Source organism: Clytia hemisphaerica, unplaced genomic scaffold (genome assembly GCF_902728285.1).
Source record: "Clytia hemisphaerica strain Z4C2 unplaced genomic scaffold, Clytia hemisphaerica genome assembly, whole genome shotgun sequence".
In the NCBI taxonomy this organism is placed as follows: Eukaryota; Metazoa; Cnidaria; class Hydrozoa; order Leptothecata; family Clytiidae; genus Clytia; species Clytia hemisphaerica.
Genome location: NW_027103728.1, coordinates 925,923 through 953,143, shown reverse-complemented (window position 1 = coordinate 953,143; position 27,221 = coordinate 925,923). Strand labels below are relative to the sequence as shown.

The 27,221-nt window shown below is 35.1% G+C and overlaps 3 protein-coding genes across 4 annotated transcripts in view; 1 reads left to right on the top strand and 2 right to left on the bottom strand.

Annotated features, from left to right (window-relative positions):
• Positions 1 to 1,277: 1,277 nt before the first annotated feature.
• LOC136804941 (probable RNA methyltransferase CG1239) lies at positions 1,278 to 18,968 on the bottom strand. 2 transcript variants are annotated; one of them, XM_067061472.1, is made up of 6 exons: positions 18,879 to 18,968; positions 3,889 to 4,006; positions 2,823 to 3,673; positions 2,104 to 2,322; positions 1,653 to 1,779; positions 1,278 to 1,425 (listed from the first exon to the last, which is right to left on the bottom strand). In XM_067061472.1, exons 2-6 carry the CDS (start codon positions 4,004 to 4,006, stop codon positions 1,382 to 1,384), a joined length of 1,359 nt encoding a protein of 452 aa, XP_066917573.1. In that variant the 5' UTR covers positions 18,879 to 18,968; the 3' UTR covers positions 1,278 to 1,381. The 2 variants fall into 2 exon arrangements, with proteins under 2 accessions (XP_066917573.1, XP_066917572.1); XM_067061471.1 differs by lacking the exon at positions 18,879 to 18,968 and adding an exon at positions 6,267 to 6,394.
• A 1,909-nt stretch (positions 18,969 to 20,877) lies between these two features.
• On the top strand, positions 20,878 to 25,229 carry LOC136804940 (phospholipase B1, membrane-associated-like). The gene is made up of 6 exons (XM_067061470.1): positions 20,878 to 21,137; positions 21,381 to 21,747; positions 22,244 to 22,432; positions 23,225 to 23,456; positions 23,699 to 23,896; positions 24,099 to 25,229. The coding sequence occupies exons 1-6, from the start codon at positions 20,907 to 20,909 to the stop codon at positions 24,451 to 24,453; spliced, it is 1,572 nt and encodes a 523-aa protein (XP_066917571.1). The 5' UTR covers positions 20,878 to 20,906; the 3' UTR covers positions 24,454 to 25,229.
• A 70-nt stretch (positions 25,230 to 25,299) lies between these two features.
• LOC136804938 (uncharacterized) overlaps positions 25,300 to 27,221 on the bottom strand; it is a 28,308-nt gene continuing 26,386 nt past the window's right edge. Inside the window, exons 41-45 of the mRNA XM_067061469.1 lie at positions 27,033 to 27,152; positions 26,847 to 26,912; positions 26,578 to 26,643; positions 26,115 to 26,384; positions 25,300 to 25,811 (exon numbers count right to left, since the gene is read on the bottom strand). Of these exons, the coding sequence (XP_066917570.1) occupies positions 25,546 to 25,811; positions 26,115 to 26,384; positions 26,578 to 26,643; positions 26,847 to 26,912; positions 27,033 to 27,152 (788 nt within the window). The 3' untranslated portion in view covers positions 25,300 to 25,545. The remainder of the gene's footprint in view (positions 25,812 to 26,114; positions 26,385 to 26,577; positions 26,644 to 26,846; positions 26,913 to 27,032; positions 27,153 to 27,221) is intronic.

The window sequence follows — 27,221 nt, the reverse complement described above, 5'->3', positions numbered from 1 at the left end:
TCTCAAAAATTTCAAATTTTTCTCTTTCTAAGGGTCTAATTTCCAAAATAAGTATGGAAAAGAATAGGATATTATATTTAACAAAATTTTCAATCTCCTCCCTCCAACTATTCAAACCAACTACTACTATTCCGAGCTTTCGAGAATTGTCAAGATTTAATTACAAAATTAGTTATACTTATAGTTTTTGTAATTAGACTCCAGGTAAATTCGATGACCTAAACATGTATTAATAGCACCTCACCAAAAACCAGGATTTTTCATGATAGGCATGTTGAGAGGACTCGGAACTAGACTATCTTTGCTATTCCAGTGATTTGAATCCCGAAAAGGGGAATTTCCCCTATCAGCGTCAAGACCACGCTCTTTTGAAAAATTGTTTTTGTTCTTCCAGAAAATGTTCGTACATATGGGGGGTGCTGGAGGGTAGCGAAAAATCATCGAAATCTGCCTTGTCTGGGGGGGGGGGCGGTAAATTTGCTCTGTCCGGGGGTAAAGCTCGTTGTCCGGGAGTAAATCACTGAAAATTATTACATCCTCCACCCTTCATATTCAATTTTTTTCTGGAAAAGCCTAATACCGAATACGAAATCCTGGACTGGAGCGAATCAACCAAAATAGTCTGCATAATAAGCAACGGAGAAAAATAGAAGCCGCCAGTTGAAAAACACCGCCAAGGAGCAAGTGTGTTAGATTTCACCATAGTGTCCTCCAGGGTCTGTTCCCCCCACCAAATTCTTGATTTTTTCAAATCTCCCCCCTCTTTTTTTTCCCCCTATGACTTTTCAGTTTCTTAGTTTCCCCCCTCTTTTTTGCTTTCCCCCCAAAAAATTCTGAAAATATCATTTTCCCCCCATATACCCGTATAGATTTCTCAAATTTCAACCTGACACAAACGTAAAATTTTGCTGCAAAAGGAATACTAGACAAAATAGAACGAAAATTGGTTAATTTTTCAATCATGATCTAATCACATGATATAATGTGGACTGACCTTGGTTGCTGAGATAAAATTGAAGTGATTTCACACTTCCCCCCACCAAATTTGCCAACTATCGATGTTTTTCCCCCTCTTTTTTTTCCCCCCTTTACTATTCAAATTTTCATTTTACCCCCTCACCCATTCAAAATTGGAAAATTGGTTCCCCCCCCCCTTTATAAAGGGGGGGGGGGAGGACACTATGTTCACCTTTTTTAACTAATTAATCTTAAAATGACACTTAGCTGAATGGATCTTCGGGAAGTAGTGGCAAGAAAAAAATAAGACAGAAATGATCTGATAGGACTTAGGTATGTTTGATGATTTAGTTTTTGGTTACTATGTACAGGTTGAAATATAATGTACAAGAAATAAAAAATTAAGTATGCTAAAATTTGTGCTTCACCCATCACCTTTTGTAAGTAAGTACAACGGTCGAAGGTTATCTGAAAAAAAAAACAGAAGTAATAATGTATAAGTACAAAATAATTGAACTAGAAATTTTAATTACGTTCGCTTTACTAGAGATTCGTTACGAGCTACCGCTCAAAATGATATAAGACTTCAGTGCGAAAAAAAAATGAAATCAACACAACTTTTTATCATGGAAACAATCCAACAAAGATAACAGAAGAAGGGAGACATTACGAAGTCTTAGAGGAGAATTTCTTACTTGTTTTTCGTTTTCGTGTATGTGCCAAGCAAACAGATTGTTTGAAGCCAACTTCAGATGAAAGTAAATAAGTGATAAAGTCGGACGGTTGAAATCGCATCTTATCGTATGTCTGCCGGATACCAGTCTAAATTCCAATAAAAAGAGACATTATATGATTTACATCGGTTAGGTTAAGAGTCGTATCATACTTTTACATACAGTAAACGACAAAGGGTTTTGAGACTTTCATTATATATAAGATTTACGATAGCATAAATTTCGTAACCAAAAAAGGGCATGTCAGTTTGAACTCGCTGTAAGCAATCAGGTCAAAAGAAAATGGATCCTTGTTAGAGATTAGAGCAAAACGGATAAAACCAATGCATTTGGCTACAGCGTACATGCATTAAAAATGACAGAATTTAGGTGGGACTCACTATAAATCAGTTCCATTTAAAAAGACAATTACCGTTAGATTTCTTGACTTTTTGTAACAGCTAATAGTATGTGGTTCAAACAACAACCGACCACCTGGACGAAGTTGAAAGAAAATCTTCTTGAAAGTGCGTTTAAGTCCTTCATCGCCATAATTGAGATGGATCCATTTACTGGTACTCAAGAAGACAATGGTCTCATATTCCTGTTGAACGGATTGCAAACTTTGTTGAGATGCTGGTACATAATCGCCCTGAGAAATGAAGTTTGAACAATTCATTAGTATTAAAATCACAAATTTGTCATCCAAATCTTTAGGTGCAAATACCACAAGACAGTTACATGATTATGGCAATATCCCTTCAAATTAATCTTTTCTAGTGCCATTTAGTGCAGGCTTGAATCTCAATTCAAAAGGCATCTCTTTTGGGTCTAACCTTTATCGTAAAATGATGGCGATGTAATGATAGAAAGAGACACTTTGCACGAAGAGGATCAGAAAATGGGGGATATTTTGTTCTCTTCCATACATGCCAAAGAAACCATTTTTGTAGGAGTCACCACCTTCCAGAATTGCATCTTGTGAAATGAAGGTGCGTGTCAAGATGGTTCATGGATCATCACCCTAAATAAATATGTTACCAACAAAATATAGAGCTCAAAAAAATAAAATCAAAGCTTTCACTTAGCCGAAGAGAATATAAAGACGTTTTTAATCACAGTACAAGTAAATTAACATATTAAAAGACTTACATGGATGAATGAGGTACTATTATTCCTGGTTATATTTCTAGGTGTGATTTTAAAGCCAGTAGAAATAGGACCACAACTCATTGGGATGGATACCGGGAAATCTACTTTGTCTGTTATATGATTATCTTGAAACTCTCTACTCCTATTTTTAGCAATATTTATCAATCCTTCATCTATGTCTAAGCCAGTAATCAACAAAGGATGGCAATTCTTGGTAATCCAATACACAATTTGACCATCCCCGCATCCGATTGATAAACACTTCTTCCCTGAAAACCATTCTTTTTTGAAATTATGTAAACGTTGGTCCCTATTTATTTGCCAAGGTTTAATATTGTCAACTGAACTTGATTCGACATTGGTGTTATTGTAACTAATGAAATTCCCATACTTAAATTTGGATCTTTTTAAAGATACTTTTGTCTTTTCATTATTCTTTTCGACTATAGGAGAACGAATGTCTTGGATATATTTAAGTTGCTTTGATGGGGTTTCTTCAGTTGGGGAAATTAATTCTGAAGTATTGTATGATTCCTCGTCTTCACCACAAACTATTGACGATGTTCGATGACGTTTTTTCTTACGTTTGCGAGCTGACCTGGTGATTGAATTATCATCTTCTGGAAATAAATTCAGGGGATCTGTGCTATTTAAAGCTTCAATAGGTATATTTGATTGTGATTTATTTTGATCCTTTGGAGTAGAAACAAGTTCTGGAGAGTCAATGCCTGAACTTTGTGACACTGTCAACAAAGACAGAGGGTCTGTATCGAACATCATCATCTTTAAAGGTTGCAACACTGGAACTTTTGGCTTCTCACTTGAGCGTCTTTGAAATATCCTTGCTTGTCCTAAATGAATAAAGGCATGAAGTTAAATACAATTTTAATATAATTTAAATTGCTTTGCTGTGTAAGAGAACTTAGTGAATGTGAGCAAATAATTATGGACTATATTGTATGTTTTACTTGACCACAGGCTTTAGAATACCTTGTTGAAAAACAAATATCATTGCTGAAAGGAAATACATCACAATGGGCAAATTAAAGAAATCGCTATAGCCTACCTTGACATTTTGACATTGTTGGATTTTTCTTGTAATCAATTTTCACACTCCGTTTTGTGTACACTTTGAATGGGTCAGGGCTTGCAAGGGGTGACTTGGCATGAATGGTTGGCTCCATCTAGAAAAGATTTTAAAATACATAACTATTAAACACTGGGTGGTAGGTTAAAAAAACTCAGATGTTTGATGGCTTCCTTGCTTAGTTTGCACCGCCTTTACAAAGGAGGGGGTAGAGATGTTCAAAATATCTCAGAAAGGGGGTTCTTTCTAAATATATAGTTTTGCAGTCTTGGACTGGGTAAAAATCTTTAAAATTTTCTTGCTTGCTTCCCTTGCAATCTATTTTAACTAATTTTCAGTAGGGATATTACGAAAAGACTCAAAAGCACCTCTTTCCAAGAGTGAATATGCTATAATTTTAGTTTTAATATGAGTGGTGCATAAGGTGAGACCAATTTAATTTGTTCTACGGGCAGATCGTTAGCAAAATATGGGTCGGCCGGTTAGTAAAATATCAGGGTTGTTTTGTACCGAAAATGTTTTCCAAAAAATATCTGGTTCAAAAATTCACTTTTTTTACCTTTGATGAAGATCATGATAAAATCTTAGTGTATGGAATGCTTGATTTTCTAAATTTTTCAATTTCTTGAATTAATTTTCAGCTTTATTCAAATTTGATTCTTACAAATAACTAGTGTGTAAAATATATTGTAGTGGAAATTCAATATTATTATTTTTTTGATTTTAGCAAAAACAGGGTCAGTCGGGCCCGTAGAACAACAAATTAAATTGGTCTCGCCTAATATCTTCAAAGTGGGGAAAAAATCCTGATGACACCAACTTTGAGGGGGTTCTATCTAATTTTGAAAGGGGGTAGAACCTGGACTAGGGGGGGGGGAGTGATCCTGAATTGAACTATGCCTTGGACTTAAACAAATTGTCCCATGATCTTGATTTAACTTAATTCAGTTAGAGGATGGGTTAGCTTAAACTTGATGTATTACGTTTTGAATTTGCATAATTATTTTAAAAGTTATTGCAGGTTATTGTCATTTGAAGTAAAAAACCCCTTTTCAAAAAGTGTGAAATGAAACTGAAAATAGGTGATTAAGTTTCATAATTTTCTTCATTTTCTTGACCAAAAAGAATTTAAATATTTAATTTAATAAAATTAAACAATATTAAACAATAATAATTTAACAATATTTAAATTTTGGCAAGTTTGAAACTTTTGAAAGTTTGTATACCAAAAGTTGTTGCCATTTTTTCATCAAAGTTTTCCCATCGCAAAGTCCGTACTTGGTTGTACCCGTGCGTGTATGTGTTCTTTTAACTAATGACCTTTATTTAGGAAGAAATCAAAAGCTCCACTTGGCGCTAGGTCCGTGCCGTCGCTTGATTGCGCAAACAATGAAAATATGATACGTAATAATGACATCATAGCGCGAACCAATGGGATTATGCAAGCAAATTTTCATGTAATTCATACACAAATATATTTTCGACAACTTAAAAAGTATAGTGTGGTTGGTGGTAAAACAAATATTCGCGATTTTGACAAAAAGGTATACCTTTGATTTCTTATAACGTCAAACCCAACTTTTGAAAACCCCCCACCCCCTCATAACGTCAATTTGACGCTATGCGTTGTCAAATGAATATGTACGGCTCCCTAAAAGAAACAAAATCTTTATTTACTTCACGTAGACGGAAATCTGCCAGAGACAGGAGAAGTTTGAACACTTTGACTTGTGTGGGGGGGGTTCATGGTTGGTGGAGCTTTTGCAGTATTTTGGAATTGGCAAAAAATATTCAAAATTCGCGGAATTTTTGACAATAATCTCGAATTTCAAAGGAATTTTTGGTGGCAGAATTTAGGTTCAATTCTAAACAGTTTGACGGAAATTGGAGAAAAAATTAGCAGAATTGCGGAATCGAGTATCCCCTGAAACCCCCCTTGCGTGAGTGCTGCACATACCCAACTTTCAGCCAATTTACTCGCCCTCCTCCCCCCTCTAGCCAGGGTCCGCAGGTAGGTTCCAACGCCCACTCTTTTTTAGACCTTTTTCTTACACACAAACTCTTACGATAACTAAAAAACAAAACAAAAGCAGCTGTAAAGGGATGCTTTTCGATGAACTCTTGAGGCCTAGATGCTAGAGGGGTACTAGGTAAATGTAAATGAACAATCAACATCAAAATTGTGAGAACGCCACGATGGAGAACGAATTAGGTCTCTCCATCTCAGACCATGACGTCGTCATATTAAAACTGAAAACAACTGCAACGCCCAGAGCCCCTAGAAATCGTACAAAAATCACTAAATCTCCCTAATGATACAAGCCACACTTCTTTGAGTTAAACATAATGTTACATACCTTCTTTTCACATATATGAAGTAGTTTTTCCGACAGGAAGCTTCCTAAAAGTTTAAAGGTTTTGACTGGATTCAGGCACCTCGAACGTTTTGAGGAAAACCAGCGACTGAAATTTGCGAGTTTCTAAAAAGTCATTAATACATGTTCCAAGTTAGCAGTAATACCAAAAACATTCGTTCAGAGAATTCGTGGATCTGATTATTTTAGTTTGATTGACGGGAATTTAATATTTTTGTCTCGCTTATTTAAAAAATCTAATCTTTTTCAACAAAAATACTGCTTAATAATCGAGATAATCACAACATTTCTAACATCATGGCGGAGTCACATGAAAAATATTTAGAAGCTGTGGTGGTGGTCTGTGGCGGTCTGTGTGTACTGAGCTGTTTTCTTGGTCATATCATGGTTTATCATCATTGTATCATATGGGGATGAGGTCTACTGTATACGTTACGTTGACTGTATGTTTTATTGATTTTTTCGATATCAAGAGATTAAAAAAAGATTTAAGGCTGAAAGGTGTCCCGCGCTCGATAGGATCTATCATCAGAACGGCTCGATGACGGATCGATATGTGATCGATGGATTACTTAACGATCCGGATAGGAGATCGATGGAAGATTCAGCCATTAAAAAGTCTTGAGTATCGATCCAGATCCTTCGTTGATCCATTATCGAGCTAGTATTTCAATCGAGTATACCGATTCGTCATCGATCGTTAATAGGCCACCCTGTTCAATATGTATGTCAGTAAGGCACATCCTGGCAAATGAACGGGGTGAGCATTTGCATGGGGTATTCGTCACCCAGTGCAAATGAGATAGGACGTCTCAGGCTAAAAGCGTGAATATGAATAAAAATGAACTTCAAACAGAAAACGGGAAAAAAGGAAGAAAACCGGGAACTTTATTTTTTCTTTAAAAGTTTCTTCAATCTTCGAAGACAAAATTGACCCATGGAAAAAAATTTTCATCTATGTAGTTCTTCAAAATGAAGCACAATATTTCCAACCCGGTTCAATTGCGTGGGGTATTCAGTGCTATTACATCACTTTTGTTTTCGACCCCTTGCATTTGCCACCAATCGCAAGTGAAAAATACCCCGTTCATTTGCCAGGATGCGCCTGACTGTATGTAGACTACTTATGTAGTCCAGCAGAAAAACAATGATAAAACCATGCGTAATTATTACAATATGCATGATACAGTACACTATCATTGTTTCTATGGCTGGACTACATAATTATTCAACAGGACGTCCTCTTTGAAAAAAGGTATATCAATTCGTCATCGATCCTTAATCGATTTGTTATCGATCGTAACCGATATTGATAAAAGATCGATGATAGATTGACAAATAATCGATAACTAATCATAAGCTTAAAAAAATCTTGAGTATCGATCTCCTATCCGGATCGTTAAGTAATCCATCGATCACATATCGATCCGTCATCGAGCCGTTCCGATGATCAATCCTATCGAGCGCGGACGTCTGGCCCAAACAAGCGCAATTAACATCAATTTTTCAAAAATTGATGTTTGTGCTTGTATTTTTGGGTCATGCTGTTTGTTTCGGGACTTTTTCAAGTTCCTAATCACTAAATGATTGCTACCTAAATGGCATGAAAAAGTTCGGGCAATACCTTGGACCGTACACCTAAGCAAATTAATTTGCCTGCCGCAATAAAACTTCATGCTAATTGTAGTATAGGACGGGTGGGAAGACAGAGACAGCCACTCGCAGGCTAGCTCTAAAGCTCTAAAACAGTATCTAATAACATGATGAAAACCAGAAAATGATTCTTTGATGGGAATCAAAACTATAAAGTGCACTTACAAACATCAATATGTCAGATCTAACTAAATTAATAACGACACTGTCATCCATTGACAATAAAACAAAGGATTTTCTGTCAAGAGTCTTTTTCTTGTAAACATTCCAACAACTTCCATGGAAATGATCTGTCACAGCTGAGTCTACCATTTTTAACACGGTCCGAGGATTTAGCCGAGAATGCTCGCAGAACGACAGCGCGGGTGAAGAATTTAATCTGTCAATCATACTTCTCAAGCGAAGTTGGTCGAGCTCACAGGCTTTATCTAAAAATTTTGAAAGAACCAGAAGAAAGATGAACTTAAATTTGGATGGGTCATCAAAAGTTATGGGCGATTTGCGCTAAATCTGTACCGTGTCCCGTCCGAAATCATGAAAAATAAAGTTCATTTTTTAAACATAACTCTACTTTTCTATGACAGTCTATAGCCTATATTTCATGGAAATGTACCTTGACACCACCTTTTAAGGCCTAATAATAAAGATATAGGGGCTCATGGAGCTGTTAGAATGTATGAAAATGGTAAATTTGTGGTAAAAAAATCAAAACTAACTTGCACTGGAGAGAGTATGTTGCATTCTTTTGATTGGCATGTAGATATCGAAAATGATTTCAGACGGACAAAATTTGCAAACTAAAGGCTAGAATACATCAGAAAAATGTATTGAGGAAGTAAGGAAGCTGTAGAACAGCCTGAAATTGTTCGTATAAAGGCCTTCCTCAAATTAGAATAGATCTTAAAAATCTGTATCACCTTTTTCATCTTTTTTCAGGGTGATTTGCACTAAATTTTTCCTGTCCCGTCCGAAATCATTTTCATAAAAATCTGTTTTATTTCAAGTTTTGCTAAACTTATCAGTAAGTATACAAGTAAATATACTACTATTCCAAATAGAAAATACTTGAGAATCTTCCACTCTTTTTGTTCCAGTAGTGGTTTTAATACAATACCTATTTTTACAGGAAAATTGTCCCGTCCGAAATCAATTCCTATTTTCAAGGTTCAAATAAAGGTATAAAAACTTACTTCAATTGGCCTGTTTGAACATTTTTCTTACCACTAGGTCTTGCTAATAACTTCCTGAATGTTAAACATTCATTTTATTACAAATTGAAACATATTTGAAAAGTTATGATTTCGGACAGGACAAATAATTTCGGACGGGACATTTTTTCTAGTACCCCTGGAATCAAATCTGAAGAGCTTTGAATCTTAGATTTACTCAATTAAAATATGCTCTATCCTAGATTTCAATATTCAGCCATTCAAATCTTTCTACCCTGCAGAATTTCAGAAATATTGTCAATCTTATTGTGATTTTGGACGGGACATTTTTTGGTGTCACTTCCAATCACCAATGCACTGGGACCTATTGAATGGTAACCTAATGGTAAAATCATACTTTTTGACAGGTTTTCAAACACATACAGATTGAGCTTACTCTCAAACTTAAAAAACCTTCAATAAACACTCTTAAAATAGGGGCAATGTGCAATGATTTTGGACGGGACACATTTCGGTGTAAAAATGGACGTAAACAGAAAATCACTGCTAGAGCAAGATGGAAAAAAGGTTTCAAAACACTTTTTTTGTAGATGCGTCTTTGGTCCTAATTTGACAAAGATTTGACATGTACTTAAAGAGTTAGAGCTAATTTACGATTTATGACGAAATCTAGCACAAAAATGGCTTTAGGTTGAAAAATAATCGCAATTTAGGGTAATTTCGAGCATTTATTATGATATCACTCAAAAACAGGGGTGGTACCTGGAAATCTTTTCTGAAAACAGTTACTACCAAGGTGTAGTAACTGCAAAGGGTGGTGGTCCTGAAAAAAAGTGTTTAAGAAAATAAGTTTTAAAAAGAGAAACTTTGTGAGCTTGTCTGTTTTAAAATCGTTTGTCGTATGCAGGAACAATACCAGTGTATAATTTGGTTTAGAATTTCAATAATAGATAAGATTAAGAATTTTTGTCAAATATTCGTTTTCCCATTCAAGCTAAAAGGAGGGTTTAACCAGATGATTTGATGTTTCTGACTTTTCTTTACAGTATCTTTCTTGTTCATTGAATTTCTTTGTAGCTACTTGCTTTTAGGGCATTAGTTATTAGGGTGCTGCTTGATCGAAAGCTTTTTTGCTGAATGGAATTCTCGAGATGATATAATGCTAGGGATGTACTTAATTATTAATCGGTTCACTCTTGTGTTTATAATAGGGTTTATATAGTTATATTTTTAGGTTGAATGTTATATCTAAGAAGTTTACGATTTCTAAAGTTTGTATCGGCTGTGACTTTTAAGCTATTATTTTTGATTGAGAGAAAAGACCTGTAAAGACCACATGTGTCAATGCCATATAGATCCTGAAGTTTATTTTAATCTATATATTAAGTCAACCAATTCACACAGCTCCACGCAATCATAACTCTAAGTCTAAATCGTAACATCAAAGTCAGGATTGACCTTTGACTTAATCAAGGTGCTGCGATTGGCGAATAAAAGCAATTTGCGAGTATGTATGATGATATTGTCGTCTTCTTCAGGAATATCTATATATTGTTGTGCAATTACCAGTGATTTTTGGCGTAATGTTTCGGAAATAGCAGGATAAAATTTATCAAAAAATGTCAAATTGCGGGAATCTCTGGTCCGGTTTGGATTTGATATATTTAAACCAGGCTAACAAGCCTTCAGAAATGTGTCACTTGGTGGCTTTTGGTGATTGCGAGTTGTAACGTTTATATGCATCATCATTTGCTTGCAAACTAGTTGTCGTTATTTCATTGGGAATATCAATTCTAACATTTTACTTTGACATACTATACTTCAAATATACCGTGTGTGCCACAAAGAAGTTACCCTTTTCGATTTAATATGACAAGCCATAGAAATAAGATTCTTTTAAAAATTTTATCGGTTAACGATCCCTGTAAAACATATTCGATACACACCCATGTTCTTTGAGGAATTGTCATACGAGGCATTTTTTTCAACTCACTTTTTATCTTCCTCAAAGATCCACACAAACAGGTCGGTTTGCGTAAAAGTGGACATGAAAAAGGGTTAAAAAATTTTTTTCTGTTGTTTGAATTTTTTATTGTAATGACGTTTTTTCTTTACCTTATGGATTTAAGTTTCATATTCCGAAGCAGTCCTACGTGATTCTGATCTGAAAGAAAATGGCGGCTACTTCAATGTTGAAGGCACCCAAAAAATTGTCCCGTACGTAACAATCATTAAAATTTACTATAATTTTTTTCTAAAAAGCCTGGAATACCCTTAATTGATATTTTCCACTCCTACTACATGGTTGCCATCAATTTTCAATAAAATGTTACACATAGAAAGAATCATAAGCAAAAAATTTTCAACATATTTATGAATTTTTTAACGGAAAATCCTATTCTACCCCATATTAACTATGATAAACTCTAAAATAGAAGTACATGAAACACCTAAACTGATTAAATTATAGTTACAGCTATATACGAGGAGAAAAAAACAATAAAACACTGTAAGGTCAAGTAATCCTCAGTATAAAATAGCATCTTTAAAGCCACTGGGGGTGACAAAAAATGTCCCGTACGTAACAAAATTTTTAAAAATTGCTTGGAAGTCTGAAACTTTTCCAAGAAAACAAGCAGTTTCACAGAACAAGAATTTTTGTTGGTGTGGTAAAGTGTAAGCTTTGTCCCAGATGTTTTTTCTTTTGCCCACTCCAAGTACTTAAACTCTTTTTTACATGCTTTAATTTTGGCATGCAATTCTTCCAATTTGTTTTGACTATCTGGACTGTCTCCTCTGAAAGATCTTTGATTGTTAAATTAATATTGGGTAAAGCTTTTTTTATACATGATAGTTTAAACTCAGGGTTCATGCAGGTCATGCATAATAGTCGGGGAGCAGAATCCAAAAATGGCATTTTTGCTTAACCCTAAAAAAGAATGAGGTTGTTATATACCGTTGGAACGGAAATTTTATGCTGATTATGGAAACCCAGGTCTTAAAAAGTCTATCCTGGACGATTTTGAAAACGAGGCTGGAGTTTGCACTCCTCCGTGGTGTTTTTTCGATTTTACCTGTTTTAGAAAAATGCTGACTGTCAGCAAAGTAAAGGTTTTTAGAATTTAATTTTTTTTGAAAATTGCTACCAATAGAATTGTCTTTTAGCAAAAAATTCAAAATTTTTGAAAAAAAAATTTTTTGCACTCCTTCTTGGAGGTTTTTTGCAAAAATCAGCGTTTTTACAAAAATATACTGCTAAAACAAGTCTGCTGGCAACTGAAATCCGGTACAAATGACCCCTTTAATGGTTCTGACGGAAGAACTATATCTTACCACGACAAAAAACCGAAAACAGCAGTCAAAAAACAATTATTTGGCTTTTTGCTCTCCTTCTTTGGTGTTTTTTGACAAAAATTGATTTTAGCCGTTTTTAACCAAAATTTGACTTTTACAAACTATTCCCTTTAGTTTGGAAACTGAATGCCTTCGTATCTCTAAAAGTTATTCTCCATTATGTAAAATGATGAAAAAAATGAAAAGTTGATCTCCTCCGTTGATGCTTTTTGACCAAAAAGTTATGTTTTTGAACGAATTTCTGCCTAATGATGGTCCAGGGGAATTTCAGGTTAATTTAGGGAACCCAAAATTTGCGTACACATGAAATTTTCTGATTGAAATGTGTTCATTAGGTCCTTAGGAGTGAAAAACCATCGAGTGACACTTTTCACACCTTGGGCATTTTCCATAATGGTGGAAATTTCAAAATGGCGGATTTTGTATTTTTTTGAAATTTTGATGTCTCTGAACATGAACATATTATATACCGTTGGAAAGGGTTTTTGATGCTGAACAACTTTTTTGCTTACAAAAAAGGCATAAAATGTACTCAATGTGAGTAAAAGTACAAAAGGTGTTAAAATGATGTCATCATCACCACCAAAAATTTGACATTTGCTTCAAATTATTGAAAAGAGAGTGACTACAGGACCTTGAAAACCTTGAAAAGCTTATGAAGAAACTTTAAAATAGACCAAACAACCTTGAAAAGTGTACATGATCTAAAGGAATTCCTTGAAAACCTTGAAAAAGAGCATTTTTTGTCTTGTGGTTCGATTTGTGTTTTCCCGAAGTCTCTTTCTATACAAGCAATATTTCCAAAAAAATTGCGTGCTTGCTTCCCTCGTTTCTCTCGTAATCTCGAAAATACTACGAAATAATCTTTTATACACACCTCGTTCAAGAGTATTGTACTACCAGTCAAAATCAAATGGAGCCCCGAGAAACCTTAAAGATACTCAATAAATGAACCGAAAACCGTGAAAAATGCCTAAAATTTGACCCTACAAAACTTAAAACCTTGCAACTAATGAGAACAATTCTGTAGACACCCCGGAAAAGGATTTTTCGAGCTGAACATTCTTTTCGCTTAATACTAAAAGTCTGAAATTTTACTGAGTAATGTGTTATGTAGGATGTAATGTAGAGTATAAAGCAATAGCAATGAAATATAAGCCGAAGGCTAGAAGTCATGCTCTGAAATACATTCGCTTGACCCACAAGGGTAATCTAGTTCATTACAGATTCGCTTCATCTAGTTCGCTTACGTAGCAGGCAGCTACAAAGAAACCATCGGTGTCATCAAGCAAAACTAAATAATCGTCATTTTTATTTTTACACCCCTGTAGCATCAATAAACCGTTGAGAACTTCTTAGCAGGTGGGGAGCTTGAAGGGGCTAAGTGCTAACGGGAATGGCAAATCTCTTTTTTTATCATAGAGATGGTTTTTTAGTCCACTTTTTTCAATTGATATGAGTTCTGGGGTTATACGTTTGTGTGTTTTTACAATACCTTGCATCTGTGGTACATCACATCACATCCTGTCTGTAGAACTGGCGCTTAAACGCTTTAGGTAGATCTCCTATTTGACGATGATTAGGTTAAAAGGTTTGATTACCAGGTCAAACTAAGAGGCCCCCAGCGGACCAAAAATACACGCATTCACGCAAGTTTTTCTCAAATTCATGCAAACCCAATTTTTTGGGAAATCGGGGACATTTCCTCTTTCCAAGATCTTCTTTAAACTCTTGTATCTTGGATGATTGAAGATTTAACTACTTTTTCAGAGAGGCTATTCCACTGTTTGATGCCTCGATAGTAAAGAGAGTTACTATAGGGTCCACGATCACCATAATTTTCGAAAACTTTTACCAGTTCAGAGCTGTGTTCTCAGGTCTTATGTATTTGTTGGTTAAATTTTTTAGAAACACATGATTTGTTATCATAGTGATTCAAAAGTTTGAAGATCTCAACTATATCATAACGCAAGCCTATATTTCAGACTTGGGATTCCGATTCTTTGTAATCCAATCATCAATTCAATTACAGAACAAATACCATCGTTAAATCGCCTTTAAATGATACAGATGCCTTCGATAAAATCACTAGACTATGTATTGAAGACTTCACTCAACCGCCACAAACATACGGTGTAATAGAGGCGTAGCCACGAGTTTTCGTTTCGGGGGGCGAGATTGGAAAAATTTTCACCTTTTTTAGAGGAAATTTATGCGCCGCAGGCGTAAATTTTTGCTGTAAGCAAGTTCAAATAGCTTAACAAATGGCATTGGAAATCTCAAAGTTAGTGAGAATAAGGTCATAAAAAGAGTAAAAAACGTAAAAAAAAACTTCTAAGAAATGTCAAGCAGCTTAAAGGATACCTTAAAAAGGTCAAATGTAGCCAGAAAAAGGTTACAAAAACTACAGACCCCTTCACATTCTATTGGGAAAACTTTGACCTTTTTGGTCAATTTTTATTTTTTTTTGGGAGCACCGCCCATCCCCCCGTAGATATGCCACTGTGTTATTCCCCAAAGATCAAGAAGCAGGTACTACTTTACAAATACAATCTGGGCAATTCCGAAGATGCAGAAAAACTCTTCCACACTATCAAAGTTTCTCCTGTCATAGTTCTACATGTTAGCTCAAAAAAGATCGAATACATGGATATACTCTTGTAATCAGTGCTTTTTTATGGTGCACCAACATCAGCATGAAAATACTTTTCAATGGTATATAGACATTCATCAATATAATGGATCAAATGTCAATGCTTTGGACAGTGATGACGTTATTTTGATACCTTCTATCACTTTTTACTCGTACATTGCACATTACTTATTAGATTTTCAGACTTTTTCGTGAGTAATGAAAAATCCTTTTCAATAATTTGAAGCAAATGTCAAATTTTTGGTGGTGATGATGACATCATTTTAACACCTTCTGTCCCCTTTTACTCACATTGAGTACATTTTATGCCTTTTTTGTAAGCAAAAAAGTTGTTCAGCATGAAAAACCCTTTCCAACGGTATATAATATGTTCATGTTCAGAGACATCAAAATTTCAAAAAAATACAAAATCCGCCATTTTGAAATTTCCACCATTATGGAAAATGCCCAAGGTGTGAAAAGTGTCACTCGATGGTTTTTCACTCCTAATTACCTAATGAACACATTTCAATCAAAAAAGTTCACGTGTACGCAAATTTTGGGTTCCCTAAATTAACCTGAAATTCCCCTGGACCATTAGGCAGAAATTCGTTCAAAAACATAACTTTTTGGTCAAAAAGCTTTTGATTTTTTTCATCATTTTACATAATGGAGAATAACTTTTAGAGATACGAAGGCATTCAGTTTCCAAAATTAAGGGAATAGTTTGTAAAAGTCGAATTTTGGTTAAAAACGGCTAAAATCGATTTTTGTCAAAAAACACCAAAGAAGGAGAGCAAAAGGCCAAATAATTGTTTTTTGACAGCAGTTTTCGGTTTTTTGTCATGGTAAGATATAGTTCTTCCGTCAAAACCATTAAAGGGGTCATTTGAACCGGATTTCAGTTGCCAGCAGACTTGTTTTAGCAGTATATTTTTGTAAAAACGCTGATTTTTGCAAAAAACCTCCAAGAAGGAGTGCAAAAAATGTTTTTTTCAAAAATTTTGAATTTTTTGCTAAAAGGCAATTCTATTGGTAGCAATTTTCAAAAAAAATTAAATTCTAAAAACCTTTACTTTGATGACAGTCAGTATTTTTCTAAAACAAGTAAAACCGAAAAAACACCACGGAGGAGTGCAAACTCCAGCCTCGTTTTCAAAATCGTCCAGGATAGGCTTTTTAAGACCTGGGTTTCCATAATCAGCATAAAATTTCCGTTCCAACGGTATATAACAACCCCATTCTTTTTTAGGGTTAAGCAAAAACGCTTCTAACTCGAGATATTGAATTCTGCTCCCCGACTATAAGCATGCACCCCAGTCCTCTGGCTTCGGCTTAATAATATTTTCTGAAACATAGCGCCAGAATTGAGCATATGAAATTTCCTTGTCATAATTTTCCGCTTCAAACTTATGCCATAGAGTTTTTATGCCATCGCAGATTTTTATGACTTTTCTTTTCCTCGGGAACAACAACAGAATTAATGTCCTGATTCATGAAATTTATGACCTTCTCGTGAAGAAAAGATCGGGTATCTTCTTTGGCTTTGAGCCTACTTTCCACCTTATCGAGACATAAAGTGGACGGACTTCTAATGGAGGATTGCTCAAGGCTAATCTTTGTAGGGTGCGTCTTTTTCCATGAGGTGATACACTGTTTATGACTAATGTATCAAGGTTTACAGATTCTGGGGTTGCAGACTGACTGGTTTCATTCTCATTGCTTGCCTACTGTCTTCTAAGCCTTCTGTTCTTGTTGTATGTAAGCTTAACTTTAATTTTTAAAGTGTCCTGTTCTTTTCTCATGTTTTCAGAATTTCGCTTTCTCTTTTTTTTGCCAATTAGTTTATTTCTTTGTAAAATTGATAACTCAGATGTTTGTCCCTCACTTTATCTTTTTCTGGCCTGTTGTAATCTCTTACTCGCTCTTCCCTTCTTGCAATACTCCTCTTTTGCCTCATCATTTTTTAAGTAGTTGTTTTTTTCTGCTTTTTCCTGATCTTCTCTATCCTTCCTCTTTTCATCTCTTTGAATACTTCACCTCCCAATGAATCTTTCATACGCTGGCGATGCTCTCTTACTCGTTGATTGACTGGTTTCATTATTATCTATATCTTGTTTTATTCTACTTTAAAAAACAAACATAAGATTTATCATAATTTGTTTATGTTAGCAATCTAGCCTCAAATGAATATGTTACTATTGCTGATAATCATAAGTTCTTTGTTGTTACGTACGGGACAAACTTTCAAAATACTACATACACTCTCTCACATCTCTAGGCTCTATATCATGAAAAAGGGTCAGCTAAAATTTCAAACCAATAACTTATAAGTTTAGAGAAACAGCTAGAGAAAAAACTTAAAGGGTTTCAGTGAAATCTCAGGTTACGTTTAGTGGGTCACACTATAGATAAAGATTGGACTCTGTATTGCAACCTTTTGAATTGTATTACTCCCTCACAGCTATCAATGACCCTCTCAATCACTCAACTGACTGAAAAAAGTTGTCTTGAAGGTAGGTGATTGATAACAGCCATCATATGTTCAATAAAATTGGAAGTAAACACTAAAATATAGTTTAAGAAACAGCTGTGTATTTAATAGAAATTTGTTGTTACGTACAGGACAAAGTTGGGTACGGGACAAATTTTATTTCTAAGCAGTTTTTTGGAAAAACGATGTAGACCCAGAGAATTTAGCAATCATTTTTAGAGAGGGATCTGGAAAACTTACAAAAAACTGAAAAAAAAACAAATTTTAAACCAAACTTTCCGCGAGATATGCCCAATTTTATAGGTGTTACGTACGGGACATTCACGTAGAACCATCTCCAATTAGGCTCAAATCAGTTAAAATATCTTTTTTTCTATGGTTTTTACAGCAAATTTCAAATTTTAGTTATGATCCTCAGATATCAATTAAGAAATCTATGTAAATTATTTGTCATAATGGTTTCACAAAAGATTATACCAGTTCATTCAACCAAACTGTTACGTACGGGACATAAAAGCTCAACCGTGAAGTAAAATCTCTACCCATTTCTCCCACTAGCACTTATAAATAAAAACAAGGCAAAAAATTTTACTTCAACCTATCCTTCATTGGATGATCCAACGAAAGATGCCACACAACACAAGGATTATGTTACAATTAAAGCTTTAAAATTAGAATTTTCTCAAAACCGTCCCGTACGTAACGCAAAATGTCCCGTACGTAACGCGATATTTCCAGATTGGTGCAAATTCTGGTGAAAAAATTTTACAGTGAGATTTTGTATATTAACAGCAACATATAAAAACAAAAAACCAACAAATTGAAGCACTCTTATAATCCCTGTGGGTCAAACCGTCTCCATGTCCACTTTTACGCAAACCGACCAACAGCTTTAGAAACTCTTGGTGAGGCTTGATGAAAGTTTTCAAGGTTTTTTCATATTGTGCCTTGATGATACCTGGGAGCTCGTTAAATTACACAAAGAGATCGATAAATGAATACATAAAACATAGGAGGAGGGAGGGAAAAGTTATTTTTGATAAATTGATACCCTCATTTTTTGCCTTTTTGACATTTTTTAAAATTGATGTTTTCGTTTTTTGTCCATAACTTCTTAACTAATAAAGCAAATTTCAAAAATAATACACCAAATTTTAAGTTAGGCTTTCCTTTAAACAATTCAAAAAATATATATTTTTTTTATTTTCCTTCGCCTGCAATATTAAATCAAAAAGGGTAACTTCTTTGTGGCACACCCGGTACTAAATGTAAATCGTGCCAAATGTACTTACCAAAGATTTTCATAAGATTGGTACCAACTATTTTGTTATTTTATTTTTGACAATATATTTGGGATTATTATCCATCATCAGGTCTAAAAGTAAAATAGATAGATATAAAAGCATTAAAAACAGTTAAAATCAATCGTCAACATTTATACATACTCTCTAAAAATTACATCCATACATCTATCCTACATCTACAACTCTAACAAAAAGTAAAATTGAATCATTTTTCAAAACAAATTGAGAAACGATTCCCAGGCAACTATTCACCTGGGAATAGTTAAACAATTATATTTTTATTGTTAGCATTCTGCTTTTGTACTCATCCTTTTTATTAAGTCCCGGGTGTATTTCATGAATAGATAATGCCTCTAATGTCATTAGATAGTCCTCTGATTTTGTTGTTGATGCGAGAATCATTATGTCGTCAATTGTGATGTTTACATTGCAAGTTTTAAGATGACTCCCCACTGGACTAGATGTGCGTTGATGCTCTTTTAAACGTTGTAGCATGTACCGGTTCGTTTGTCCGACATAGCATGCCTGACAGCATGGACAAGTAATTTTATAAACTACACCGCTTTTAAGGCTTTTTTCAATTTGCTCTTTCAATGGTGGCATGAAATGTTTCACTTTACGTAATGTGAACACTATTTTGACTGGGACGTTACATTTCATCATCGATATTTTGAATTTCTCGGGAACTATACCTCTACATTCTAGGATTCAAAGATTTTCACTAAGCTGACACTAACAGCAAAAAATCTTACAAAGCATTCCTTGCGGGGGTCTTTCAGTTACAAAGTACTAATTAGAATCCCTAACATATTTGGTGTGAAATGGGATTTTCCAGAAATAGTCCGTGCCCCCTCCCCCTGTTGAGGATAGCCGATATCTAGGGGGTAAAGCTGGGTAAAGTGTCTTTTCGAGTAAAAAATACGACATCCAGGGGTAAGCATCTTTATAAGAGAGGATATCCAGGAAGTTGAGCATATTTTTAAGAGTGGATATCCAGGGGGTCTTTACTAATAAAGTAGGTATCCAGGGGGTTTCATACTTCGAAAAATCAATATCCTAAACAGTGGGGGTAAAAAATTTTTCTGGAAAAGCCCAATCTATTATGACGACCTTCATTAAATTAATTTCAAGTTTTAAACCCCCTAGCAATCAGGTCCCCTGTTAATAAATTAAATCTCCAGATCTTTAGAGTCTTTTCAAGTTTTTTGTTTAACTACCTGCTTATTAACTACTATTTTTAAGTGGAATATTTTTAAAATAAAAGAGAATTCAAGAACAAATGTAGAGATTACACTATAGCTCCTTTACACATTTCTTTATAAGCAACTCCAATTTTCGGGTCAGTCCTGGGGTTGCTTAGCATTATAGCTCAAAGTTTTATACAATAGCAGGTCAAGTGTAAAGTTTCGAACAGTATCATATATATACATCTTGCTTAATCCTTTAACTGTCACATGACAATAAAACGTATCCAAAGGAATAAAGTTACCTCACACTTTTATTTGATCTAAAACGTTTTTTTCATGTGTGGTATAAGGAGCTTTCTTGTGTTTTTGTATTTTTTTGAAGTGCTTGTTTAGTTGTTTAGATAAAGTGTACAGAGGTATGAGAAAGGTTCGTCGTTCGTTAGTCACGTAACGTTTTGTTGTTTAGGTTAAGAACAGTTACTGTTGAATAGAAAACGATCGAATCTAAGGATTTCTCTTAACGTATTTAACCTTATCTACTTTTCACTGTGAAACTAACTTTTTCACACTTCTTAAATCTGATTTTGAGAATTAGTATTTAACGTTGATCGCATTTTTTTTAATTTTCATATCGATTTGGATAGCGATAGAGGAGGGGGTGTAGTAAAGATTTCTGCAAGAACAGACATTTTACAGTTTCGATATTTTGTTGCATTAACTAAAAGCCTCACAGAAGGTTCAGAACGATCACAGTCATTTATTGTATTTGATTAATTCGATCATTCTATTTCATGAATAGATATAAATTAATCAGTGACAATAAAATTAGATGGAAATAATTATGAATTTGTTGCATGGCGTATTACTGGTGTGCGTTCTTTCGAAAACCATCAATTCACTAAGCAGCGATGACCAAAAACGATTACAGAAGATCAGGGAGATCTGGACCCAAGTGACGTCAACACCGAAAGCTGGAGATGAAAATATTTATGAGTTCATCAATCGAATGACGCATGGCAAAATGTTTAATCTGTCTGTCGAAGCACACGCTATTCTTGAGGTATCTCTTTACATCACTTTTCCATTGGTACCGAGGCTTCATTTTCAAGGATGTTGTAAAAACTCTGAAGGCTATCTTTGTATTTTCGTCTCACACTGTTTATTCAAGAATGAACCAGATAGCATAGTGAATGTTTTTTTGTGTTGAATCTGAATTGACCTCAAATGAAAGTCAAAGAGCAGTTCTTCTTGTTTACAAAACATCTGTTTTTAAATCCTTTACTATACTTTTCATCACCTACAGAAAGAAGGTCATCACAGGCCAGACTATGATCCTCATGTGATCCCACAATTCAATTGCATTCTTGAGAACAACACTCACATCAAAGCTAAAACAGTACACGAGTTGACACCTTATGATATCGATATTGTAGCTGCTTTTGGCGACTCGTTGACAGCTGCTTTCGGTGCAAATGCGTACACACCTATCGATCTCTTCATCGAGTATCATGGCGTTTCATGGTCTATCGGCGGAGACGAGACTGTTCGTTCTGTCATCACCTTACCTAACATTTTAAGAGAATACAATCCGAATTTGAAAGGATATTCGAAGGGTATTAGCCCTCCTTTGATTGCTATACCAAACGAAAATCTTGATGTGGCTGTCTCTGGTAAGAATTGATTATTTTTGAAAAATCATATACAGTTGAACCCGCACGGGGAACACAGATTTGTTTGAGTAAGAAAAATTCAAATTATGGAGTAAGGTTTAATAAGGAATTGTTAACTGAATGGACGAGAAAAACATTCGAGTTGTAGAGGTTGAGTTTCTTGAGAGTCGACTACCTCTTTTTAAGCTATCAACAGTTTTTACTCAGTATACAGTAGATGAAACATCCACATTCACAATCGAAAATCAAATGTTTGTATCTAAGAGAAAAGGAGTGGTATTATGATATTGTCTATCACAAAGACAAAGTGAACTTCCAATGTCTTTTTCGCAACCGAGCGAATTTCATCTTTCGTGAAAATGTCTGTCAAACCACTCTTTTGTATGAATAGAAAATATGCCTTAGTTAATAAGCATTCCATCATCAAGAGTTTATTGAAAGTTCTTCGAATATCTAAGTGCTATTTTTCATTTCCATAACTTCTTCCCATTTGCAGGCAATACAGCGTATGGTTTATTGAAGCAAGCCAAACGTTTTGTGAAGAAGATGTTGGAGAATCCGGAGTATGATTTCTTCGGTTCATGGAAAGTGTTGACATTGTTCATTGGTGGAAATGATTTGTGTTCTTGTTGTCGTTGGTGGAAGAATTATAAGGAGAAGTATTCACCACCAAATTTCATCAATGGTGAGCAAATCTAATTTTTCGGTAAAACATAGTGCTTTATGTCGAACAAAAAGATTCTCGCATATAATCCTTCCCTTTTTCTCATATTTCAACACTTTACTTTTTAAAACCCACATCGGTTTCGACTCAATAGTGAGGTTAAGTATACCGGGATAATCACGACGACGGACGAAAAATGTAACAGGCTAGTGAAAATACGAAATTTGATTGGTTGAAACTCACCAGCATGTTACATTTTCGTCCGTCGTCGTGATTACACCGATTTGCTTAACCTCACTAATATCACTGGTTCAAAACTCGTGAAATTCGAGATTTCTCTCCATGCAACAGTATTGCAGTGAAGAAGGGTATACATTACATTCCAGTCACATTTCTCATTGTCTTAGGAATATTAAATTTCAAGGTCACTTCACACAATCCTATATCGAGAGTTTATCAAGCAGGTTGAAAGCAAATGTTACGCAACCGAAAACGTGATAAAAAAAGAAGGTCATGTTCAAAAAAAATCTCAAAACTTAATAAGCGGGGGGGGGGGGGGTTAATAAAAATGTCCTGGGTGGAAAATTTTTGAAAAGGAGGCTAATATTGCAGTTATACAGTAGGGCAAAAGAGGGAAATTTTAAAAAGATTTTCCCAAAAATTAATAAGCGGGAGGGGGTTGGGATAAGAATGTCCTGGGTGGAAAATTTTCAAAAAATTAATTAGCGGGGGGACGCTTCATAGGTACCCGAGAATAAATAAAAACTACAATATATGATTGGGATCATTTTTGTATTAATCTTTTGTTAACAGAGGTCACCGAAACTCTCGACTATCTTCACCAACGTGTACCAAAGCTGTTCGTCAACTTGGTCTCACCACCAAATGTGACCATCCTTGAAGACTTAGCTTCACCATGGTGCGATTTCACTCACTTGTTGGAGTGCAAGTGTGGATCGGTGTATGGCGAGAAAGCCCGTCGATTCACCAGTGGTGTATTGGAGAAGTACCAAGAAGGATATGATAAATTGGTCAGCTCTGGAAGGTAATATGCTACAGTCAAGAAGCTGCACTTGTTTTATTAGTTTCTAACAGAAAAATCAGAATTGCCTTATATGAACAAATAAACTTGAAGTGTTCAAAACCTTAAGGAAACAAACGCCTTTGTCCATAAACTTGAAGTGTTCAAAACCGTAAGGAAACAAACGCCTTTGTCCATATATGGTCACTCACAGGGTTCTGAGAGATTCATTTGTGTTTAAATATTTGTTATATGTACTTCCTCAGATACGATACACGTGACGATTTCACGGTTGTTCTCCAACCTTTCTTCGACCACACTATCATCCCACGAAAACCTGATGGCTCCGTAGATCGCTCCTTCTTCGCACCTGATTGCTTTCACTTCTCCGGCAAAGCACACGCTGCGTCCGCCTTAGCTCTTTGGAATGCAATGTTGGAACCAGTTGGAAAGAAAGTCCGAACGTAAGCGATGCTTTGCCAAATTTTACTTTTTTCTTCCTATGGAACCACTTTCAACATTTGTAGACGACATCATATATCTCACTCCCTTGTACACTTACCGCTGGAAATATAGAAATATAATTTTACGAAAAATTTCTTATATGGTGCTTCAGTTTGAATCGATTTTAATCAACTTTTATTTTATTGAGTATTTTTCCCTTAGATGGAGGCCAACTGAGAAATTCCATTGTCCAACCAATGAGCACCCTTACTTTTACACTCGATTGAACAGTGGCAATCATACCGTCAATTCTGAATCGTCAGCAATAAAACAAGAACAAGAAACCTCGAGTGCGTCAAGTGATACCAGTGAGAAGGGATCAACATTTTTGAACAGTGTGGATTCTACCAGTTTGATGATTGCTCTATTCATGGTTGTTTTGTTCACCTTCTCCTTGGTAAGATTCATGACCAGATCATCGCGACAAATGACCAATAAATCACTTTCTATCTCATCAGAAAATCCACACAGAGCATCTTCAACATTTTTCAGCAACGAAGTAAAACAGTTACATTGATATTCTTTGTTTGTTCTCATGGAGGGATTGCTGCGCGGATAAGGGTAAGTAAATCATTTCTACACCCCTCTATCGACATACCTTCGGCGCCTTGGCGGAAAGAAAGATCGAAAACAGTCTAAATTTTTAGGTTAATCGGCATCCAAAGGAAAAAAACTTACTCTATGATAGGAAAATGACCCAAAAATCTCAGTAAGATTTTTTTTAACGTTTTGAACGATTATAAATCGGTGGTTTTCTGTTCAGTATTTTTAAGTTTTTTGTAGCATTTTTTGTAAATTATCGTTGAAAGTTTTATTTGATTTGAAATCACTAAAACGCTTTTATTTTTTAAATTTTGATAATTATTTTACTTCAGGTTATAATTTCGTTTCGTTTGTTGCGCAAAACACGACGTACTATGATAAATTTCATTATGCTCAATTTTCTGAGCATTTAAAAATGTCAAGAATTTTCTTCCCTTTATTCGTCGTGGTAATTAACAATACATAATTTAATTATAAAATCATCCAATCGAAAGTTTTACAGCAAACCTATCCTAGAAGCTGTGATTCTTAATATTTCATATTTCATATTATTTTTTAATTAATTAGAACTAATTTATATGAATTGTGAATAGTCAACGTATATATAGAATATTTTGGTAAATTTTGTATTATTTAGAAATAGTGTATTTTTAGAAAATTAAAATATTATATCCATCTATTTTACAACAAATTTTTTATGGGTATATCATTAAGCGTTTAAATGAAAACAACATCATCCTAGAATGTAAATTCTCTGTACGGTAAACTGTAAAGTTTTTTTGTGAGCTGAACCCATCAAAGTATTAATTATTTTTCGATCAAAAGCCATAAATTAACTGCTCATTTAAAACCGGCCATCATCGTCGACAATCATCCATATTGCATTGCATTGTGGTTCGAACTAATGTCCGATGCAATCACTTGGTGGTTGTGGATCAAGGAATAAAACTAAGAAGTTACGATCCTTGCTTAAGTTTAAATAAGATTACAAGCCTTCTGAGATAATTATCAAACAGATAATTTTGAGTCTAATATCATTTGTCACTCTTCATTACGCCAAACTTCCTTAATCATCATCGTCATCATCATCTTCATCTTCATGTCGGTGAATGTGCACCGGTCTTCCCAACGGTCGGTGATCCTGTCGCCGATGATAGTGATCCTCGATGACGGCGTTGATCAGATCACGTTGCGAGACATGCGGGAAACGCTCCTCCACTTCCTCCACGATGTCCTCTTCGTGAACGTTCGGATAGAAATGTCCTCGCCGATCATAATCAGGTGCTTCAATGTCGTGACCAAGGTGTTTAACACGTGCTATGCCTGCGTTGACTGGAAAGTTAAAAAGTTTGTCATTGTTAAATATGGTTAAAGTAAAACAAAGTTAAAGTGAGCTTTATACAGTCGCACTGACTTTCTGATTCCATTTTCATATACAATTGTTTGTTTTCATATGGTCTGTATTTGCAAGAATTGTTAATTGTTTTTCGATCTCTTTTGACTTGTTGTTTTCTAGATGCCTCCGAAAGACGTAGTTAATAAACGTCTTTAAATCGAGTCTTAACATGCAAAAATGGTGGAAAATCTTCTTATCCAAAAGTATACAAAATCCGAATACAAACTTTGTTTGCTTACTTGTGTTTTCAATAGCATCTCCCACATCTTCCACATGGTGTGTTTCTTCTGCTATATCATGTTGCATATCTCTTCCATATTGTTCAGTTTCATAACTCAAATGCGACACATCACGACCTGTCGTCCGTCGATACCCGTCTTCTTCATCACCTTCGTCGTCATCATCACCGTCACCATGGTGACAACCATCGTAGGAATGACAATAATGGTGTCGAAAGCCGTGGTGATGCACGTGTCGTTTCTGACGATGGTGGTTGAATGTCTTCAAATCTGGAAAAGGAAATCAATATTCGGTTTTTGAACTTGATATCCAGGTACTAAGATTTGGAAGTCCAGGATATCTAACTCACCCATTATATAATTTTGTCTCAGAATGATGTTTCATCTCAATAAATTGTCAAGAACTAAGTGCTTTATTGTAAATTTCTTGTCGCTAATTGTTTAAACTATAAGTATTATTCACCTCTGGTATCGGGTTTTTGTCTTTGAATTCCATTTTTCTTTTTATCTCGTCCATCACCTTCATCATCTAAAAAATTGAAGACATAGAGATTGCATCCATCCACAAAAGTTATACGCGATCTTAAATTCAAAACCTCTTCTTTTTTCGGTGGTTCTAAAGAAACTGCCTCTTTACTACCAATGGATGCGGGGTTCCCTACTCACTGAATAAGTTTGTCGTAATGAAGCCTTCCCTCTGGAACGAGGTCTACAAAGAGAAATTTTACTGACCTTCATCATCGTCCTCCTCGTCGTCATCGTCGTCGTCGTCATGGTGATGTCGGTATCCGTCGACCTCTGAAAAAAAACACCGTTTCAGCTGAAAGAAGTTTTATTGAAATGCTTGTTCAAAATCATTGTTCAGATAAATTGACGATTCGGGAAATATCAATAAACTTCCAACTTTGAACTTCTTACCATAATGATGTAGGTGAGGGTTGATGTAGACCAATCGATCTTCGTCGTGATCTTGCGAATGTTGATGTTCTTTTAAATGACCCATGTATTCATGGCCTTGACCTTCGCCACCGGCGTTACCTGGAAGAATAGTTGTGGATGAAAAATTACTGGGAATGATGGAGCTAAGTGTAATATGGGTTCATTGTT